General features: G+C 37.0%; 1 protein-coding gene across 3 annotated transcripts in view; it reads left to right on the top strand.

Moving 5' to 3' along the window:
• Window positions 1-127: 127 nt before the first annotated feature.
• magixb (MAGI family member, X-linked b) overlaps window positions 128-18,240 on the top strand; it is an 80,873-nt gene continuing 62,760 nt past the window's right edge. The window contains exon 1 of one of the 3 annotated variants that reach the window (XM_073867641.1): window positions 128-497. Coding sequence is in view for 2 of the 3 variants with exons in the window: in XM_055168343.2 (XP_055024318.2) it covers window positions 966-1,048 (83 nt within the window). In the remaining variant the exon portion in view is untranslated. Of the gene's footprint in view, window positions 498-765; window positions 1,049-18,240 lie in introns of those variants that run through there. The other 2 variants (XM_055168343.2, XM_073867642.1) reach the window with 2 other exon arrangements.

Genomic DNA, 18,240 nt, shown 5'->3' with positions numbered 1-18,240 from the left:
AGCATATACACCTCCAGGTAGTGTCCCAAACTAACCCACGTTATCCTCCCACATTTCACCTGCCCGCATACCTCTCCCTTGACCTGAGCAACGCTTTTACAAAACTGTAAACTACCTGGTTCGTTTACACGAGGGGCGGTTCTTCTCCCTCCCCACAACACAACGCATCTACCTTATTACATTGTTCTTTCCTTATTGCTTACGCGTGGGAATATTGAACTACAGTATACGCCAGTGCGCTAGATCTCATTTTTGGACCGGTGACATGCATCGGTTGCCCGCAGCGAGCCTTCACGGTGATCTGCACCGGACATCCGTGTCACTGTCCTCCAGTTCATAATCGATACTGTCGCCGTGTTCTGCTTATCGAGCGCTTTGAGATGCCATCCTCAGCATAACCGCTGTAATGTGACCGATCAACGCGTTTACTCCAAAAGTCAAAAACGCGGATTAAAAGATTCTGGAAAAATAATGAGGAGAAAGCAATAACTATGAAGGTAAGATTTGGGCTCTGCTATCGATCTGCTATTGATTCCAAGTAGACATGTTGCTATGTGAAAAATCACACGTGCTTATATCAGAAAAAAAAATGCATGATAACATTCAGTTAGTTCAGTATAGTATAAGTTGCCACTGGTCCACAAGCTATGACATTATTGTTTTGTAGTGTGTACAACCAAGTGCACGCGCTGTCCGGTTTGCATTTTTTCACCCCCGTTTTTTCTCTCGCGGATCATCGCGTGTCCCGTTACCAGCTGTACATCACAGTGTTCAAATCACCCGTGTGGTGTGCGCATCTCATCTGCGCTGCTGCACACATACTCGTATGCTACTCATTCTACTCAACATATAGTTATTTCAAAGTCGTGTAAAGTTAGAAATTTAACATCAACCTTTCAAATAATTAAGTATTTTATTTTTTGTAATTTGACCGTCGCGGTCAAATCTATTTTTTTGCCGGATCGATGTATATAGACGCGTTTAAACGGATGATATTTGAACGTCTCAGTTGTTTGAAGAGAATGTGTGTATGTCAGCGACAATGCAGGTGAGTGTTTTCTGCAAAATATTATGTGTGTTTGTACTATAAATGTGGGTGTGGGAGAGGCAATGCTAGAAAGATACGTTGAGTTAGTTGCCAAATACAGTTAAACAGGTGACATAGTAGTTACCACACAACCCACAGCCTTGCCAACTATATAAATTTAACGTTTATTTATTTATCAATTTATCTTTTACGTTTCATTACATTATTTATTTATTTGAATAGTTTTATTATACATTTAATACATTTTCACTGTATTAATTATTTATTTATTTAAAGTTTTATTATTCATTTAAATATTTAGATTTAGGCGATCTGTTTTGCATTTTAGTGTCATTTTGCCATTTTGTTTTTTAAAAAGATGATGCATTTATCAAACAGCATTCATAACTGTGCACGTGTTTGTTCTATTTTGACACATTTATAACTGTCTGACGAATTTATTGCATGATAGTATTTATTGCATGTGGTCTCTTAAAGCAAACATGTATTCATTTATTTTTTAACTATAATATAATCAGACTGTAATTTGTATGTGGCTTGTGTTTATGAAAAAGAAACCGTCTGAGAGAGATGCTGAAGGTTTGTGTTTGTAAGGGTGTGTCTGTCCTGATGTGATTCTCAAATAATATATGTTGTGACCCAGACTTCATAACAGTGCATTGCTGTAGGCTCAGAAAGCAGTCAAGGTTATCCCACTGTTATGAATCATTCATTATGTGTAGGAAAGGAGAAAGAGTAAAAAAAACAGAGAGATCAAAATAAAGCAACAATTGCATTTGCAATATACACCCAAATGTTACTGAAGCCCATGAATTTACACTACAGACTGTATGTGCGTGAACATATGGTCATGTGTATTTCTCTCTTCATCTTTTCAATTTTTGAAACAACTTCTGGCCAATTATTTAAAAGCATTTCAGTTTTTGGGCTCGATCTTGATTTAATAAGATGATCTCGATCTGCTGCGCAGAGCATTTATTGTGCTTGGTTGTTAATTGTGTGATTATATGCATAGTCCACACCTCACTTCATGCATATTCAAGGTGTTGTATTGAAGGTGTGTTTGAAGGAGAGAGAGATGTGTACTGTGAGAGAGATGCTGCAGTTTACCCTTGCCGGTGTAGGACGACACTGCAAGACAATTGTGCTTCTGTGAGCCCTCTGTTTGCATTACAAGGCCAGTGCAATCTGTCTGCTAATCTGTTAAACTCCATCCGTCAGATGAGATGTCAATCTGAATCTATATAAGTCTGTCTACTTTGAGAAATTGTAATGGTTATTGTCATATTGGTCATCTAAAGACAACTGACTTTTTTTCCAACAGTCTATGCAACAATTTTCACCCCAAAAAAGAGCATTTGGTGGAAAAGAAAGGTTTTGTGGATATTATTTGATATGAAGGTTCTTTAGGTGTAAGCTAGAAAGATGACATGCAACATGAAAAGATAATTTTGGGTTGACCTATTCATTTGAACAAAATGGGATGTGACAACATTCCTTTACAGGATCAACATCAAAAAGCATGCACATGCTACCAGATGAAACTAATCAATGACCCAGACTGTCTGAACACTTATATCTTCACATGGTTCAGTAAAGTGTAGCACAATTGAAATTGTATTGTTCTTCATCTTCACGCTATTTAACCTAAGAGTCAATACGTGGATCATAGTCTCCCTCGCTTCATTATCCAGACCAAATGGACCTTGACATGTCTGTTGCTTGGAAGAACACCAAATATAAATCAGAGCGGTGATGGATCAGTCCCTGCTATATGGATATTGATATGGTGGTATAGAATAAACGCGTTGCTTTAAAATTGTTACAAGAGAACCCCACACAGCCTTGAGCTAAAGGCTGCACTCTGGTTGAAGGAGGGAGATACGAGGATCGATATCAAGTGGTGTGCAGGAGAGGAGCAAAGAGGGAAAGATAGGGTTGAGGAGGAAGAAAGAGGGGCGAAGACGGATGAAATAATAAACTGAAGAAAGATTGAGGAGGTGGAGTTAAAGGAGTAGTAAAAGAATAAGAAAAAGGATAAAGATGGTGAGGGGAAAAGAGAAAGCAGACGGGAGGGATGGAGGGTCACCTTCAGGGATGGCATCTGATTCAGCACAATCTCACTCGCACTCGGGTTACCACACTGTGACCGGGCCATGCATGCTGGGACTTTCTAAACAAAGTCCTGCTTCCTGTTTTATTTTCCAATTCTTTCCCGCTCACTGTATGTTTGTTCTTTGACCTTTTACAAACTCAATCTCCTGCTCTTTTACCGTATGTCCTTCTTGCTCTTCTATACATAATTCAGGATTTGTGGTTTCTTCTGGTGTTTCTTTTCAAAATATCATGTCATTGTCATCATGAAGCTGTAGAGGCATTTGTCATGTCATGTTACTTCAAGTCCTTTTTCATGTGCAGCTCATTTTTCATCCCATCTGTATTATCTAAACATTTCTGCTCTGTCTCTCTCTCTCTCTCTCTCTCTCTCTCTCTCTCTCTCTCTCTCTCTCTCTCTCTCTCGACTCTATCGTTGTAGACCATCATCATTTCTCAGTGATAATGTTTTGTTTTGTGACTTTCGTCACACTCTTGCACATGATGGAGAAACAATAATAGTATTACTCAGACTTTTTTCGACAGGGTATGAGTCAAAATGTATGTGATGATCTCTTACTGTCAATAAAAACAGTTATTACGTAATATCTCAATCGTTCCTTCTACATTGAAAGTTATTAAATGTTTTAAACAATGTCTCAAACTGTGCTCAGATTTTTTGAGACATAACATTTTTGATCAAAAGTGATTATTTCAATATGAACTCAAATATTTCTTATACAAATACTCTTTTACTTAAAGGAACAGTATGTAGGATTGTGGCCAAAACTTGTATTGCAATAACAAAACTTGTGGCTAAAACTGGTACTGCAATCACCCAACTGGTGGCCAATACACAACATGACAACATAAACATCAGTTGAGGGCTGCAACTCCACTTTTTAACTGACAATATCCTGGCCAGACCACTGTTGTCAGTGATATAAGTATTTGAAATGAAAATTATTTCTTAATGTCTAGTGACATATCAGGGCCATTTTATGATATACATTTCTTACATACTGTTCCTTTAAAGCTTTACCCACATGAATAGCTTTATATTCCTAGTGTCACCTTATTCTGATTTAAAGGTGCACTGTGTAGATTTTAAATGATATCTAGTGGTGACATTGTAAATTGCAACCAACGGTTCAGTCCACAGCTTACCCCTCCCCTTTTGAAGCACATAGTAAAGCTATAAAGGACAAACGCATCATTATCTGAGACATTAGCCTCTTTCACACAGTAATTCTGGTAAATTACCATGAATTTACCAGAATGAATTTACCAGTAAATACAAAAATGTGCTGTTCAAACATGCAGTGACGTTTCGTCTTTTTACCAGTAAGACATCATTCACACATCTGTATCAAAATACCGGTAAACTCGGAGAGAAAGCGGAAGTTAACAGTTACCTGTGGCGCGCGGCCGGCAAGCTCCGTCCGTGTCGTATTTGTAAACGGCGGGTTATGACTTAATATCCACGGTCCGTATTTTGTTGTTTTCACATCTGTGACAAACGGTCGCGAAGTTGCTCGTGACCAAACAACATTGCGTTAGGCGGCGTCAAACGGAACCTGTGCGTTTGCACATTAGGCTTCACAGATGGTGTGCTACGGACGTCGGCAATTTGGCAATTAGATGGTAAGCTGTTTTAAACAACTTTGGTGAAGAAATGTGGATGTTAACTTCAGGTGTGCTCGACTTTAAGCAACATGTGTGTGGAAACGTCCGTAAACAGTCTGGGGGAAACCGCGTCACCTGTATAAAAAACTTTCTGATTGGCCCGATCTGTCAGCGCGGTCTGACGTCGTCCGTTCTAAATGCCGGTAATGCTATAATTTTCGTTCACACACAGCGCTTACCGGTAAATTACTGGTAATCTTACAACCTGTCTTACTGGTAAATTGGGAGCACTGATTTACCGGAAAGGTTCTGTTCACACATGACATGTTAACTGCAATTTACCAGTAAATTACCAGTAAAGACTGTATGTGTGAAAGGGACTAATGTAGTAACAAAACATGCTCTGTAGATCAGTTCGTCTGTTTTGGGATACTGGAGATACGTGGCAGTGCTAAATGGCGACTTCCAAGTAAGGAGAACCGCAGTGTATGTACTGTAAATAAAAAAGTGTCATTCTAATGTCAGGGTTTCCCGCAGAAAATTTGTTAGTTAAGGTGGTACGGTAGGGCGGATGGGCGGGGCCAGGGGCGTGGCAATCAAAGAGGCAGGGCATACGCGTCACAATGAAATGAAAATATTTTTATTATAAACACTCAAATAAAACTTAATTTAAAAAAAAACTATGACAGGAAATGAACACATACTAGATTATAAATTAATTAAATGTTTTTAAAAGATATCTCTAATGGGAATAGCTGCGTGATGAAGTGAAACTAAAGGGTTAATAAACACAAACTGAAGCAGATGTTGTAGAACGTCTGGCGAACGATGATAGATAGGGCAAAGATTGTAAAAACTGATTATTTCCCACTATTAATTACATTATCTTAAAGGAGTGAGTGTAACTACTGTAGCATGTAAATATTGGACATAAATATCTTGAGCAAGAGCGCTCGACAATTGTATTAAATCAACAGGCACGTGCACCCTAGCTAGCAGGTTGCTCAAACAACAAAATCACCAGCTAACTTACTTTAAATTTGCAAGAACTATAGACTAATGCAATAACATGCTTAAATAAACCTAAAACATAAGTCCACTTCAGTTCTCATGGACACGCACCGCCTATCCTCCAGACCACGTCTTTCATTTGGGCCGTGTGGGTCGCGTGCACGCTCGCGGTGTGAAGCGTGTCCACGCTATTCTCTGAGATGCACTTGACGGCCTTTTGTGCAGCGGATTTTTTTTTTTTTTTTTTTGGACGACCTAGTTAAGGCGGCGGGCCGCCCGAACTGCAAAGTGCTGTGGGAAACCCTGAATGTAATAAAAACAATAGAGTTTTTGGTACAGTCTTCCTTATACACCACTGATAATAATATTGTTATCCATCAAAATCTTCAGGAAGCACCCTATTACTGGTAGTCAGGTGTGGGTATAATGTTTGCTGTGTCTATGGGCTCTATCTTACACCCGGCGCAATGCAGCGCAATGCGCGACGCAAGTGTCTTTCGCTAGTTTCCACCCTAATTTTCACGTTTAGCGCCGCGTTGTTTAAATAGCAAATGCATTTGCGCCCCCTTTGCGCCCATGGGCGTTCTGGTCTGAAAAACGAGGTGTGTTCAGGCGCATTGTTGGCGCGTTGCTATTTTGAGGAAACTAAAATAGACTACGCCATTGACCAACAAAAACCTGCTCTAAAGTCTAAAGTCAATGGCGCAATATGTTTTATGTTATTTAAAGAGCGCATTAGTAATATGCGCCTATAAACGGGAGGACAACGCGGGTTTGCTTATCACAAAGTACATAAATGCGCAGCAGCACAAAAATGCTTTTAAATATGAAAGATTAAAGGATTGAATTTAAGAGATTATTATTGAGTCTCTTGGACATATTTATAAATGAGGACTGATTATGAGACGTTAGAAGGCGCAAAGAGCTGCTTCACCTGCAGCCTGATAAGTAAATAAATGCTTTGCTTTAAACAAATGCGTCTGTTTTTAAATGTTTTTTTTTTTTAATGCTACCTCACGGATTTATTGTATATGATGTACCTGTGGATATGGCGAGATGAGAAACATTTGTAAGTAATGCTTAAAAAAACTCTTTGCTAAAAAAAACCGCTGTTTAAAGTGCTGAAACGTGAGGAGAGCCGTTTGTAATTTCTTTATCTCCTGTTTGTTACAAATAAAGTATTTTTAGAATACAAACCTTATCTTACATACTTGTAAATTATTTTTTTTGATGATATTGGATAGCCATACATTTAAAGCAATTAAAAGCCTGCTTTTTACTTCCATGACTATAAAGAAAACGGGTTTTAAAAGTTTTAATAAAAAAATAACAATTTAAATATAAGGGAAAAACAACACAATTATTTAACATTAATCTTAAACTGGGGATCTTCTACCTCCGTTTAGTTTTTCAGTGTACAAAGTCCGTCATCTAAATAGGGATTAGACATAGCGCCAGCGCAACTTGCTTTTAAAGGGAATGAGAGCTGTGACTCTCATTGGTTTACTGCACGTTACGCCCAAAATACTCTCATTACAATAGGACCTACCCTTTTCGACCATGCGCTCGGCGCAAAAACGTTTTTTCCCGTCGTTAAATTAGCAAAAGTGGATTCGGACACGCCCATTTAGACGTTGCGCTGTGCGCTTTAGACAATGCGCTTAGATCGTTAAAATAGGGCCCAAAATGTATTTTGCAAATGCATTTTGAACTCCCAATATTCATAGTCTCTTTTTACACGAAACAAAAAACACCTTAAGTGAGCATAAAAACTTTTTACTTAAATTTGTCGCTTTCATCGTTTATTTCTGATGCGATACGAAAAATGGGGATGGAAACATAGCTACTGATAGTTGACTTCTTAAAGGGACACTCCACTTTTTTGAAAATATGCTAATTTTCCAACTCCCCTAGAGTTAAACATTTGATTTTGGAATCCATTCAGCCGAACTCTGGGTCTGGCGCTATCAATTTTAGCATAGCTTAGCACAATACATTGAAACTGATTAGAGCATTAGCATCGCGCTCAAAACTAACCAAAGAATTTCAGTGTTTTCCTATTTAAAACTCGACTCTTCTGTAGTTGCATCGTGTGCTAAGACCGACGGAAAAATAAAAGTTGTGATTTTCTAGGCAGATATGGCTAGGAACTATACTCTCATTCTTGCGTAATAATCAAGGACTTTGCTGATGTAACATGGTTGCCGTAGGCGCAATGATATTACGCAGTGCCCGAAAACAGTCCCCAGCTATTGAAAGTTACTAAGGGGACTATTTTCGGCTGCTGCGTAATATTATTGCGCCTCCTACAGCCATGTTACACCAGCAAAGTCCTTGATTATTAAATAGTTTTAAATAGGAAAAATATAGAAACTCTTTGATTATTTTTGAGTGTGATGCTAATGGTCTAATCAGATTCAATGGATTATGCTAAGCTATGCTAAATGTGGTAGCGCCAGACTCGGAGATCGGTAAAACTCAGATGTTTAACTTTAGGGGAGCTGGAAAATTAGCATATTTTCAAAAAAAGTGAAGTGTCTCTTTAATAAAAGATATAACACATAAATAACACTTGAGTTATGCAAGAGAAATAACAAATTCCTCAGGTTGCCTTGCAGAAATAAACAAAACTTGTAATTAAAAGCTTTCAGGCATACAGTTTTGTCAGTTTGATCTATGACTGAATTCTCTTAACTATAATTCCATTCATTTTTGGAAGGATCATTTCCGTTAGGAAATGCAAACTCAGCACATTGTTTGTTTATACTTGCCACATATAAACAGTTGTGTGGTATATAGTACCATGAATCCCATGCATAAAACATTTATTTCCAACCCTGACTGTTTTGAGCTTGTATTGTGAGTATTAAGTCTAGCCTGTGTGTGTGACGACTGTGTTTGACAATGTTTGCTGTGTGCTTTTCCTCTCGGTCACATTTAATCTTTTATTTTTAAATCTGTCACGGCTGTTCATGTTTCGCCTACACCAGTGCCCCAGATTTGGGCAGGATTGAGCATCTCTGAGTTTAATACACCCAGTGTCCGATGGGCGCGTTTGGATGATTTACGTGTTACTATCGACACTGTGCAGCGGTGTATAGTGTGTGTGGATGCTGTGGTTCATTTGAAGGTCGTTTGTAATTTAAGATTCACAGGCTGGCTGACCTCCAGCAGTTCTCCCTATGGAGGGTGATGTGAGATTAGGGTCAAAACAGTCAAATACAGGTTGGGAAGTGAGTCATAACTGCTCACATGCAGGTTATTAAAAATATAATCCAAGCCCAAGACAAAAGTATTGTTCATCGTAGTGCGTTAGACCGGTGGGCAAAGTGTATTTAAATGAGGTGTGTGCAAATGTTTGCATTCAGCAATGTGAAAGCTTGAATTTAATACACAGTACATTTCTGATTAATATTATATTTTAACATGACTTCTCATTAAGGGGGTAATATCACACTTTTTAAACAACAAATCTTGCTCTTATCAACTAAAAGCAAGTCTCCTATTGAATAATAACATTGTCCCAGTGACAGCTTTTTACCATTATTTTGGAATGGGATTGACACTTTAAGTTCTCAAATGTGTAAATGTTTGCATATTAAAACAGAAAAATATCTGACACATTACTTCTGCTTGCAAAAAATTTCACTGTTTAATCAGCAACATTCTGTCTCATGACCTTCATCAGCCATATGGTTTTTGGCAATGGCTTGGGTCCCACGCCTGTCAGTTATCCTGCAGATGTGCAATCTGGTTATTGACTGCATATGTTTACATAAAACTATTTGACCTTACTTAAAGAACAATCAAGAAACCAGAGCATAAAATTACTGAATTTTGCAAGAATGCAGGTACTTATGCTTTGTAAAGGAAGTGAAACGTTCAGTGATCATTTATTTAAGATTTGTTTTCTCCGTCCCCCTCATTTCTTTTCTCAGCCTGCTGAGTGATCAATCTGTTGAAAGTACAGATATGCATTACACATGAGCCATGTTCCTATTAGAGGTGAAGAAAGCAGCACTTTTCCAAGAATATTCTAGTTTGTTTTTTGGGTTTGTAAGCAGAAGCTGTCATTAAAAGTTTATAATATTGACACGACAGGTGTACGGTCGTTGTTTATTTCTTGGGAAATAGATGTCATGTGGATGAGGCTGTTGTACTTACTGTGGCTTGTTGCTGACACAGACGTTTGTTGCAATTCTTCTTGTTGTCAGTTATTTTAATAAGATTAATATGCTTCAGATTAGTGTTTCTCAACTGATTTTGGGCCTCAGATTGTAGAGGTCAAGTGTCGACCCAACATTGTATCAAACTTGTTGATCAAACAGAAATGTCATAACATTATTTTTAAACATTTCTTTGCTTACATAAAACATCTTTTATCTTACATGCTTGTTCATGGGCTTTAAATGATCACAGCATGTCACACAACCTGCTCATGACGGTGTCTGCAGAATTTGGCAGCTTCTAACAAATTTGCATGAAAATGCTATTAAAGATAATGATTTCAATGTTATATAATTAATTGCTTGCAATAATTAGGAATTATTTTTTAGGAATAAGTTATTTTCTTGGGCCATTTTGCCCTTTGAGTATAGGAAAATACAGGGTGGATAAAAGGGGTACAGGATTGGCAAAAAACCTCGAGCTAGGATTCGAACTCGGGAAATTCAAAAATCTTTACAAAAAATTGTTTTAAAAGCATGCATCAGGTTTATTTCAATGCACATAGTGTATTTAAGTTAATTTTATGCAATAAAAATTACATTTGAACCATTTTATGAAAGTTAAGACTGAATGAACGGTGTAACCCTCAATTGCGCCAAAAAATGAAAAATATTAAATATTTTATATTTTATCCACCTTGATGGCATGTAAACGTATCATCAAAAAAAAAACATTTTAAAATATAATTTTATCAGTTATTTCTAAATGTAAATTTTAATGCGTTTTTGTAATATTTGTCCTGACATATGCTGAAAAAAGCTCTGTTTTCTAAATAATCTTTGACAAATGATGTAAAAATTTATGTTAAAAAAAATCTTATTACACTAAACTAGATGATTATACTTTATTCCATTTTTTATTAAAATATTTATATTTTCATTTAAAAAAATACTAGTTACACCAATTGACACATACACCACATTGACATTTTTACAATTATCCCCCAAATATTCTAGACAAAAGAGAATGTATGCAAGTAACCATAATTGAACCATATAGACACAAAATAATTAACTTCACGTCATTGACCCAAATATTAAAGGAACAGTATGTAAGAATTTATATCAATTAATCATAAAATGGCCCTGATATGTCACTCGACATTAAGATTTCATTTCAAATACTTATATCACTGACAACAGTGGTCTGGCGAGGTTATTGTCATTTAAAAAGTGGAGTTGCAGCCCTCAACTGATGTTTATGTTGTCATGTTGTGTATTGGCTACCAGTTGTGTGATTGCAATACCAGTTTTGGCCACAATCCTACATATTGTTCCTTTAATAAATCTTCTGTTTACATAGTTAATCGTTCACTTCCTGTTTTCTCTTTTTTTACTTTTATTTTCAAACATTGTGCAGCCTGATACACTACTGTAACTGTTGTTATGTTGCTCTTAAAGGGATAGTTCACTCAAAAATGAAAATTCTGTCATCATTTACTCACTGTCATGTTGTTACAAACCCGCATAAATTTCCTTGTTCCTGATGAACACAAAGGAAGATACTTTAAGAAATGTTTGTGGACCCCATTTACTTCCATAGTATTCTTTTTCCCTACTATGGAAGTGAATGGGGTCCAAGAACGGTTTGGTTACAAACATTTCTCAAAATATCTTCCTCTGTGTTCAGCAAAACAAAGACATTTAAACAGGTTTGGACCAACTTAAGAGTGAGTAAATGATGACAGAATTTTAATTTTTGGCTGAACTATCCCTTTAAATTGTGGTTATTAAAATTTTATGCAACATGTAGTAAGTTATCTATAGTTGCGTAGCTGTTTTAATTTTAACAGTTTGCAGTTGAAAAACAAACTGTGGCGTTACTTTGATAATTATGGAAAAGAACCTCAAGTCTTTTAATTACTGTATATTATCATTAAATCTTTGCTGGTTTATCTCGGTTTTCTTCGTAGTGGAGTTGAAACTGATAAATCCCTTTATTGCTGTAGTCACCTTCTAATTAATGTCAGAAGCCTGCAGTCATTTGCTATCTTCACTGGCTGAAGCAAGTAAATCATCATCAGTTTTTCTCTGTGTTCCTCTATATCCTTTGGGTGTTCATAATAATTAAAAAGTCTTGAAACCCATTGCCATTTCCTTCTGAACCCAGAACCCAGCTTTTTAAAGTTTTAATATCTTCCCGCATTCGATAGACGCTTTCCTCAGCGGCCCATGGAAAGGTCGTCTACAATAATAAATGCAGAGCCGAACATGCATCGTTCTAGATTCTGTCCACGAGCACACGTGTGCGACTCTATATCAGTATGGTTTATACTCAAACTCATTGCATAGTCTATATTAGCCTTATTTATTCATATACTCATGAATATAAGGCTATGGGCGTTCCTGGAATAGCGCTGGGTGGCTAAAAATAGGTTTTATGATGAAACGGATACATTTATAGAGAAAAACAACAATGGCATAACAATAACTAGAAGTGATGGGTTTTTCCTCAGTGACTGTATAGAATTTCAACAGAAGGGTGAATGTGTAAACAGATATGGGGTGGTCAGCTCTTTTCTGACCTTAAGGGTCAGCGTTTTCAACACTATATGTTAAATATGCAGCCTCTCATAGATCCACCAGTTTTCCTTGTTTACTGATTACAGGCAGTTGAAATTCATTATATGAAGCAGATTAACTCCTATATGAATAATACAATAATAACTTAATACTTTATTCATAAATGTTCACTGACAGTCCAAATTTTGCCTTGTTTTAGCCTAGACATCTACATTGTGCTTGGACGGCTATTAGACCTCTTTTAAATGCAAAATTGCTTCCTGCGTAGTAACAAATAATCAGCGTCGTTATTTTGTAAAAATTTATGGAAATTAATAATGAAATGTATGCCCTTAAGCTAAGGATAGATCTGAAAGGCAGTCGCTTTATTATCATAGCAAAGAAGGTAGGTTTTGTCGGTCTGGAAGTTTCGACCTTTGGATGTAAATGCAACAAGCAAGGCTGACAGTGTTGAGCATGAGGATGTGTAGCTGCATAAACCAGCATCATTCCTCTCTGTCTGTCTGTGTGTGTGTCTGACAGAGTCATCTCAAACCAAAAGCAGTTTGCCTCAAACAAAGACACCTCTAGACATTTGTGTGTTACAAAGAATATATTTGCTTGAATTTGCTGAATATGACAGGTTGCACAGTGATATGCTGTGAAACTTAAAGGGATAGTTCAGCGAAAAATGCAAATTACCCCATGATTTACTTATGACCCTCATGACCCTCAAGCCATCCAAGATGCATGTCTATCATCTTTCAGATGAACACAATTTGAGTTATTTGAGAACATCCAAGCTTTATAACAGTAGAAAATAGGGTCCATGACTTTCAAGCACAAAAAGTGCATCAATCCTTCACATAAGTAATCCACATGGCTCCAGGGGTTTAATAAAGCTGTCTGTACATTATCCCGCTTATTACATGGCTATTTACAGATGCTTGTTTTCAATTGTTTCCAATAGAAGCGCATTGCTTTTCAAAAACTCCAGTAGCTGGTGGGTTTTGTCCGCGCTGAGCGTTTTTCTTCGCTGAGCACCCATAGCTGAAAATTTTTTAACTTTATGTTAAACGCTCATCTTGTCAATGTCAGTTTTTACATATCTGTCCAATTACAGTGGAGGAGGGGCGGGACAAATATCACAACAACCAACCATCACATCGTACAACTACTGATAATAAACAGAACAGAAGTTTCATTGCAACCAAAGCGCTTAACTGAAAAAAAAGCTGGCAAGCACCCACAGTTGGCATCTGTCTGGTGTTTCAGCTGCTAAAAACAACATTATTTTGTGTATTTGTATTATAATGTAACAAGATTTTTTAGAGTAATTTAATTTTCCACATACTATACGTTATTGTTGTTCCTTTTTGCCCTGCCTCCCTGAAACGCATTGATTTTGTACAAAGCTCATCAATCTGAAAAGTGTAGTGTCCTCCAATTGGCCAGCTTACCAGTACGTTCTGATTGGCCTGAATATCTCTGTCATCAACCGGAAATGTGACGCTTCTTATCGTATTTATTTGTAATATTAGCTCGCAATGCAATATTGACAGGAGTTAATATCATCTTTACTACCTTATCAATACAAGCCAAATCTGATCTAGAAAATGCAGATGACCAAGCTGACTGATCAACTTTACCAGCATGGCTTGAGCAGGACATAACAGATTATTAAGGTAAAGATACTAAAACAATAAAACGATGTCTGCATTTGTGATCATAGAAACGACAAACAAACGCTACTTTGCACTACACAAAACTTGCGTTTGAGTCATGGTTTAGTCAGTAGTACATTTTATTTATGACTTAAAATTTTATACAGGGTTCCCACGGGTCCTTGAAATCCTTAAAAGTTTGTGAATCTGGGGGAAATAATTCAAGGCCCTGGGAAGATTTTGAAAATATACATACATAGATACAGGTCATTGAAAATGCTTAAATCTATTTTATGCAAGAAGTTTTCTGGAAAAAAAATCCATATTATTCCCTGTGTAGTGTAGGATAATATAAAATTTCTAGCCTTTTAAGCACATGTGCTAAACTGTTCACTTTAAATGTTTATATTTTCTGTATGTGAATGTTGATTCATACCAAAATGCTTTTTTGCATAGTTGTGTTTGAAACATGAAAACGTCTCTGGTTACGTATGTAACTGTTGTTCCCTGAGAAGGGAACGAGACGCTGCGTCTCCCTTGCTATACTTCCTGCATCCCTGTAACACTGTCTTTGGCAATATTTCAAATAGCGATATACTTTCTGGCTCCCGCGTCACCCTGTCTTTGTCATTAAGCCTCACCATTGGTTGAATTTGATATACACATTCACTTTGGAGGCGTCCCCAAAGTGTCATCGCAGTGACACAGTGCGAGTTCCCTCAAAAGGGAACTGTAACAATGTATCTTTAAAGGCAACACGAAGTAACCTTGCTCCCAATTGAAATGTGTCCCCACATTTAGTCCTTGAATTTGAGGTAATAAGACCTGGAAAGTCCTTGAATTTGAAGTTAACTAATGTGTGGGAACCCTGTTTATAAAACTTTAAAACATAGACTACTTACAGGCTGTAAGTTAGAAGCGGGTGGAATTATGTTAATGTCGGTCGTGTCCACATCAACAAGCCAAAGAAGTGAACTGTTGCATATAATCCGTTTGTTCATTGTAGTCCAAGAAAAAAGATTTAAATTGGAGATGATAACTCCCGTCATTGTTGGACCTTTTGTATGTACCTTTTGCATATCGTTATAACATGTACTACTAATACATACTTACACACCAAAAGAAATGTAAAATCGTGAATCAAATAATTGGTGCTCTTTAAATGCTTTGTGCACACGACCAATAAAAAATCAACACTGTATATCGTGTGCTTCAATGAAAGCAAGTGTTTCTGACCTTTTGTACAAAGGAGTTGGTAAACATGGTCAATGCTTATTTAATCAGTGACCAAGAAATAAGAAAAATCTTTAATATTTCATTATACATCATAATGTATCTCAAAACCAAATTAAAATTAAATTTTGAATCATAGATTTTCAATATAGTCAATATAAAAAAAGGATATGTTGAGTTACTGTAACAGAAGGTCTTGCACCCAAACAGAATGAAGTAAAAGAGAGGGAAGAAAGAGAAATGAGGTAGACAGTATTTGTATGCCTGTGTATATACTGTATGTGCCTTTCAGCTCATGTAACAAATCACTCAAAGACAGTTTATTTACTTTAGTTAGTGTTACATTATTTAGTATTATTTACATTAGTTTATTCAAATTGTATTCATGCATTCTGGGGAAAACTTATAGATTTGATCAGTATGTGCAGTCCTTGGGAATCAAATCCATGACTCTAAACTGAGCTAAAAACATCCCAAAATACCTGTGTGGATATGTTTATGTGAAAATACTGAAAAGAGAAAGTATAGGGAGTGTGTTTGTGTGTATTTGTATACTAGGTGTTATTTCCTCCCCTGTATCAGTGGACATCTGAGCTTGCTTGTTTCAAGGTCACATCCACAACTCCTCGTCCTGTGCCAAAAGCAGCCTGCGTGGAGCCTGGCTCAGTCTATCTCTGTCTCTGTAGCGAATGTTTAAAAAAAAGCTCCACCTATCAGCTGAAGGATCTCCAGGGGGTTGGCTGAATAAATGACCGATCGGCCAATCGCTCAAGTAGAAATAATTAGTCATGTCTCCTCAGATGCTCCTCATGCGGTTTAATTAGCCTTATTAAGCCTGGTGGGCAGTCCAGCCTGAGGGGACACGCTGATATCGTAACCGTGGTTACAGCGGTGCTGTAGTCGGGTTGGATGCTTCTCCATCTGACCCCTGGTTAGTAGTGTATCGATCACCAATTAGGATATATTGAGCGCTCACAGACCCCCTGGTGATAATAACATAAAAGATGCAGAAGTGAGAAATGTACAATTGTATGGAAAGCAAAGCCAACTCATGTGATATCTCGCTATACATTTATTTAACGGGTGTAGAAATAATCTCTGTCTGTCTATGATGTAAAAGATGTTAATAATGTTTCACTGAAATGCTAATATAACATTGTTTTTGCCAGGATTTGATTGCTAGGATGGGGCTAAGGTGTTCTGAGTGTTTTAAGGCATTTACAGTATTGTGCAAAAGTCTTAGGACACCACCAGCTCTGTTGTTTTAGGTTTTTAATGATCATCCATGTTTATTTTTTGCTCTCCTTGTTAAAATACAAACAGAAAATACAGGAAATATTTTAAAAGGTTATGTATACTCAAAGTTTTAGCAAAGAGACTGGCAAACCAATGAGTGCTTGTACGTGCTTTGGCGTGTGGAAGATGATCATGGATCAGAAAGAGTGTGAAACATGTTGTTATATTATTATCAGTTTTTAAACATATTTTAATGAGTTCATATTACAAACTTAAAGCATTATCATATTGTATATTGTACATCGCATCAGTTAAAATCCCCTCAATATCGTGCAGCCCTGCAAAAAATAGGATTTGTTCATAATTCTAACCATAAATATAAGCAATTATACTTAGCACCACTAATAAACATATATGATCTCCATAACAATGATTAATCCACACAAGCACCAGTGAAAACGATTATGGATTTTCCATTACAAGCTTAAGACCCATACACACTAAAAATGACAATTATAATTATAAAGATTTAAACGGGATGTCTAAAGCATTTCATGCATTCTGACTTATTATTTGACTTAAAGGCAGGATAGGCAGGAATTATCTAAAAAAACTTTTTGTTTAGTTTAAACTGTCTTTATATACCAATACATAAGTAAAATGTAAGTACTCTGAAAAAGAGAGTATTAAATTCGAGTGTCTGTGGACCTCTCACGGCTGTTTTAAACACAGCTAATTATTTCCATTCGGGACGAAACAATGATTGGCTTGCGCGACTGTCACTCTCTCTCGCGACCATGGCACCACACCTGTTGCTACAGGATCTGCCCACACATGCGCACACCCGATTGATTTGAACGTGCACAAGGCACTCTAAGAAGAGCAAAAGTACGGCAGAGAAAGAGCATTCAGAACTCACAGTACCTGCATATCCAGTCAGCGAAGGCAAACGAGGCAAAAAAGGAATAAATGAAGAAATCAAACGAGAGTAAATATCGCGTGAATTTTCCTTGAGTCGACGATGCGGTAGCGGTCAACAATGCTTTCATCACGGAAACTTTTACATGCAAAACACCTTATGTGTTATGAATCTTCCACGAAATTCACCTTCATCACAGTGTAACTGATGGTAATGAAAAAAACTTGTATCAATGCAACCTGTTTTTAGCTTTGTCTAATATAATTAGCTCGTTCGTTACCGAATCAAACTAAATATATGTTAAACTTAGCCAGTATCGATATGCTAGCTTAATAGTGAGTACTAAAATCCATCCTATTTGTTTATATTTATAGTGATAAAGTTAGGTGTATTATTACATGTGATTCTGACATGATGTTACTACATGCACCGCGCTCCTTCCTCTCCGCTCGTCTGAGGTAAATGCTTCTCCCAACAGAGTGGTCGGCGTTACGTGTTCCTGTGTTTTGGGGGCGTGGCTTTAGAAGAAACCCAGAAGGGAGTGGGTGGAGTGAATGGAAATAATTAGCTGTGTTTAAAACTGTCGTGAGAGGTCTACAGACACTCGATTTTTATACTCTCTTTTTCAGAGTACTTACTTATGTATTAATGTATATAAAAAACAAATTTTGAAAAAAGTGT

This window comes from Misgurnus anguillicaudatus, chromosome 5 (genome assembly GCF_027580225.2).
Source record: "Misgurnus anguillicaudatus chromosome 5, ASM2758022v2, whole genome shotgun sequence".
Classification (NCBI taxonomy): Eukaryota; Metazoa; Chordata; class Actinopteri; order Cypriniformes; family Cobitidae; genus Misgurnus; species Misgurnus anguillicaudatus.
Note: the sequence above shows the minus strand (reverse complement) of the source record. Positions and strands in the feature narration are given on the sequence as shown.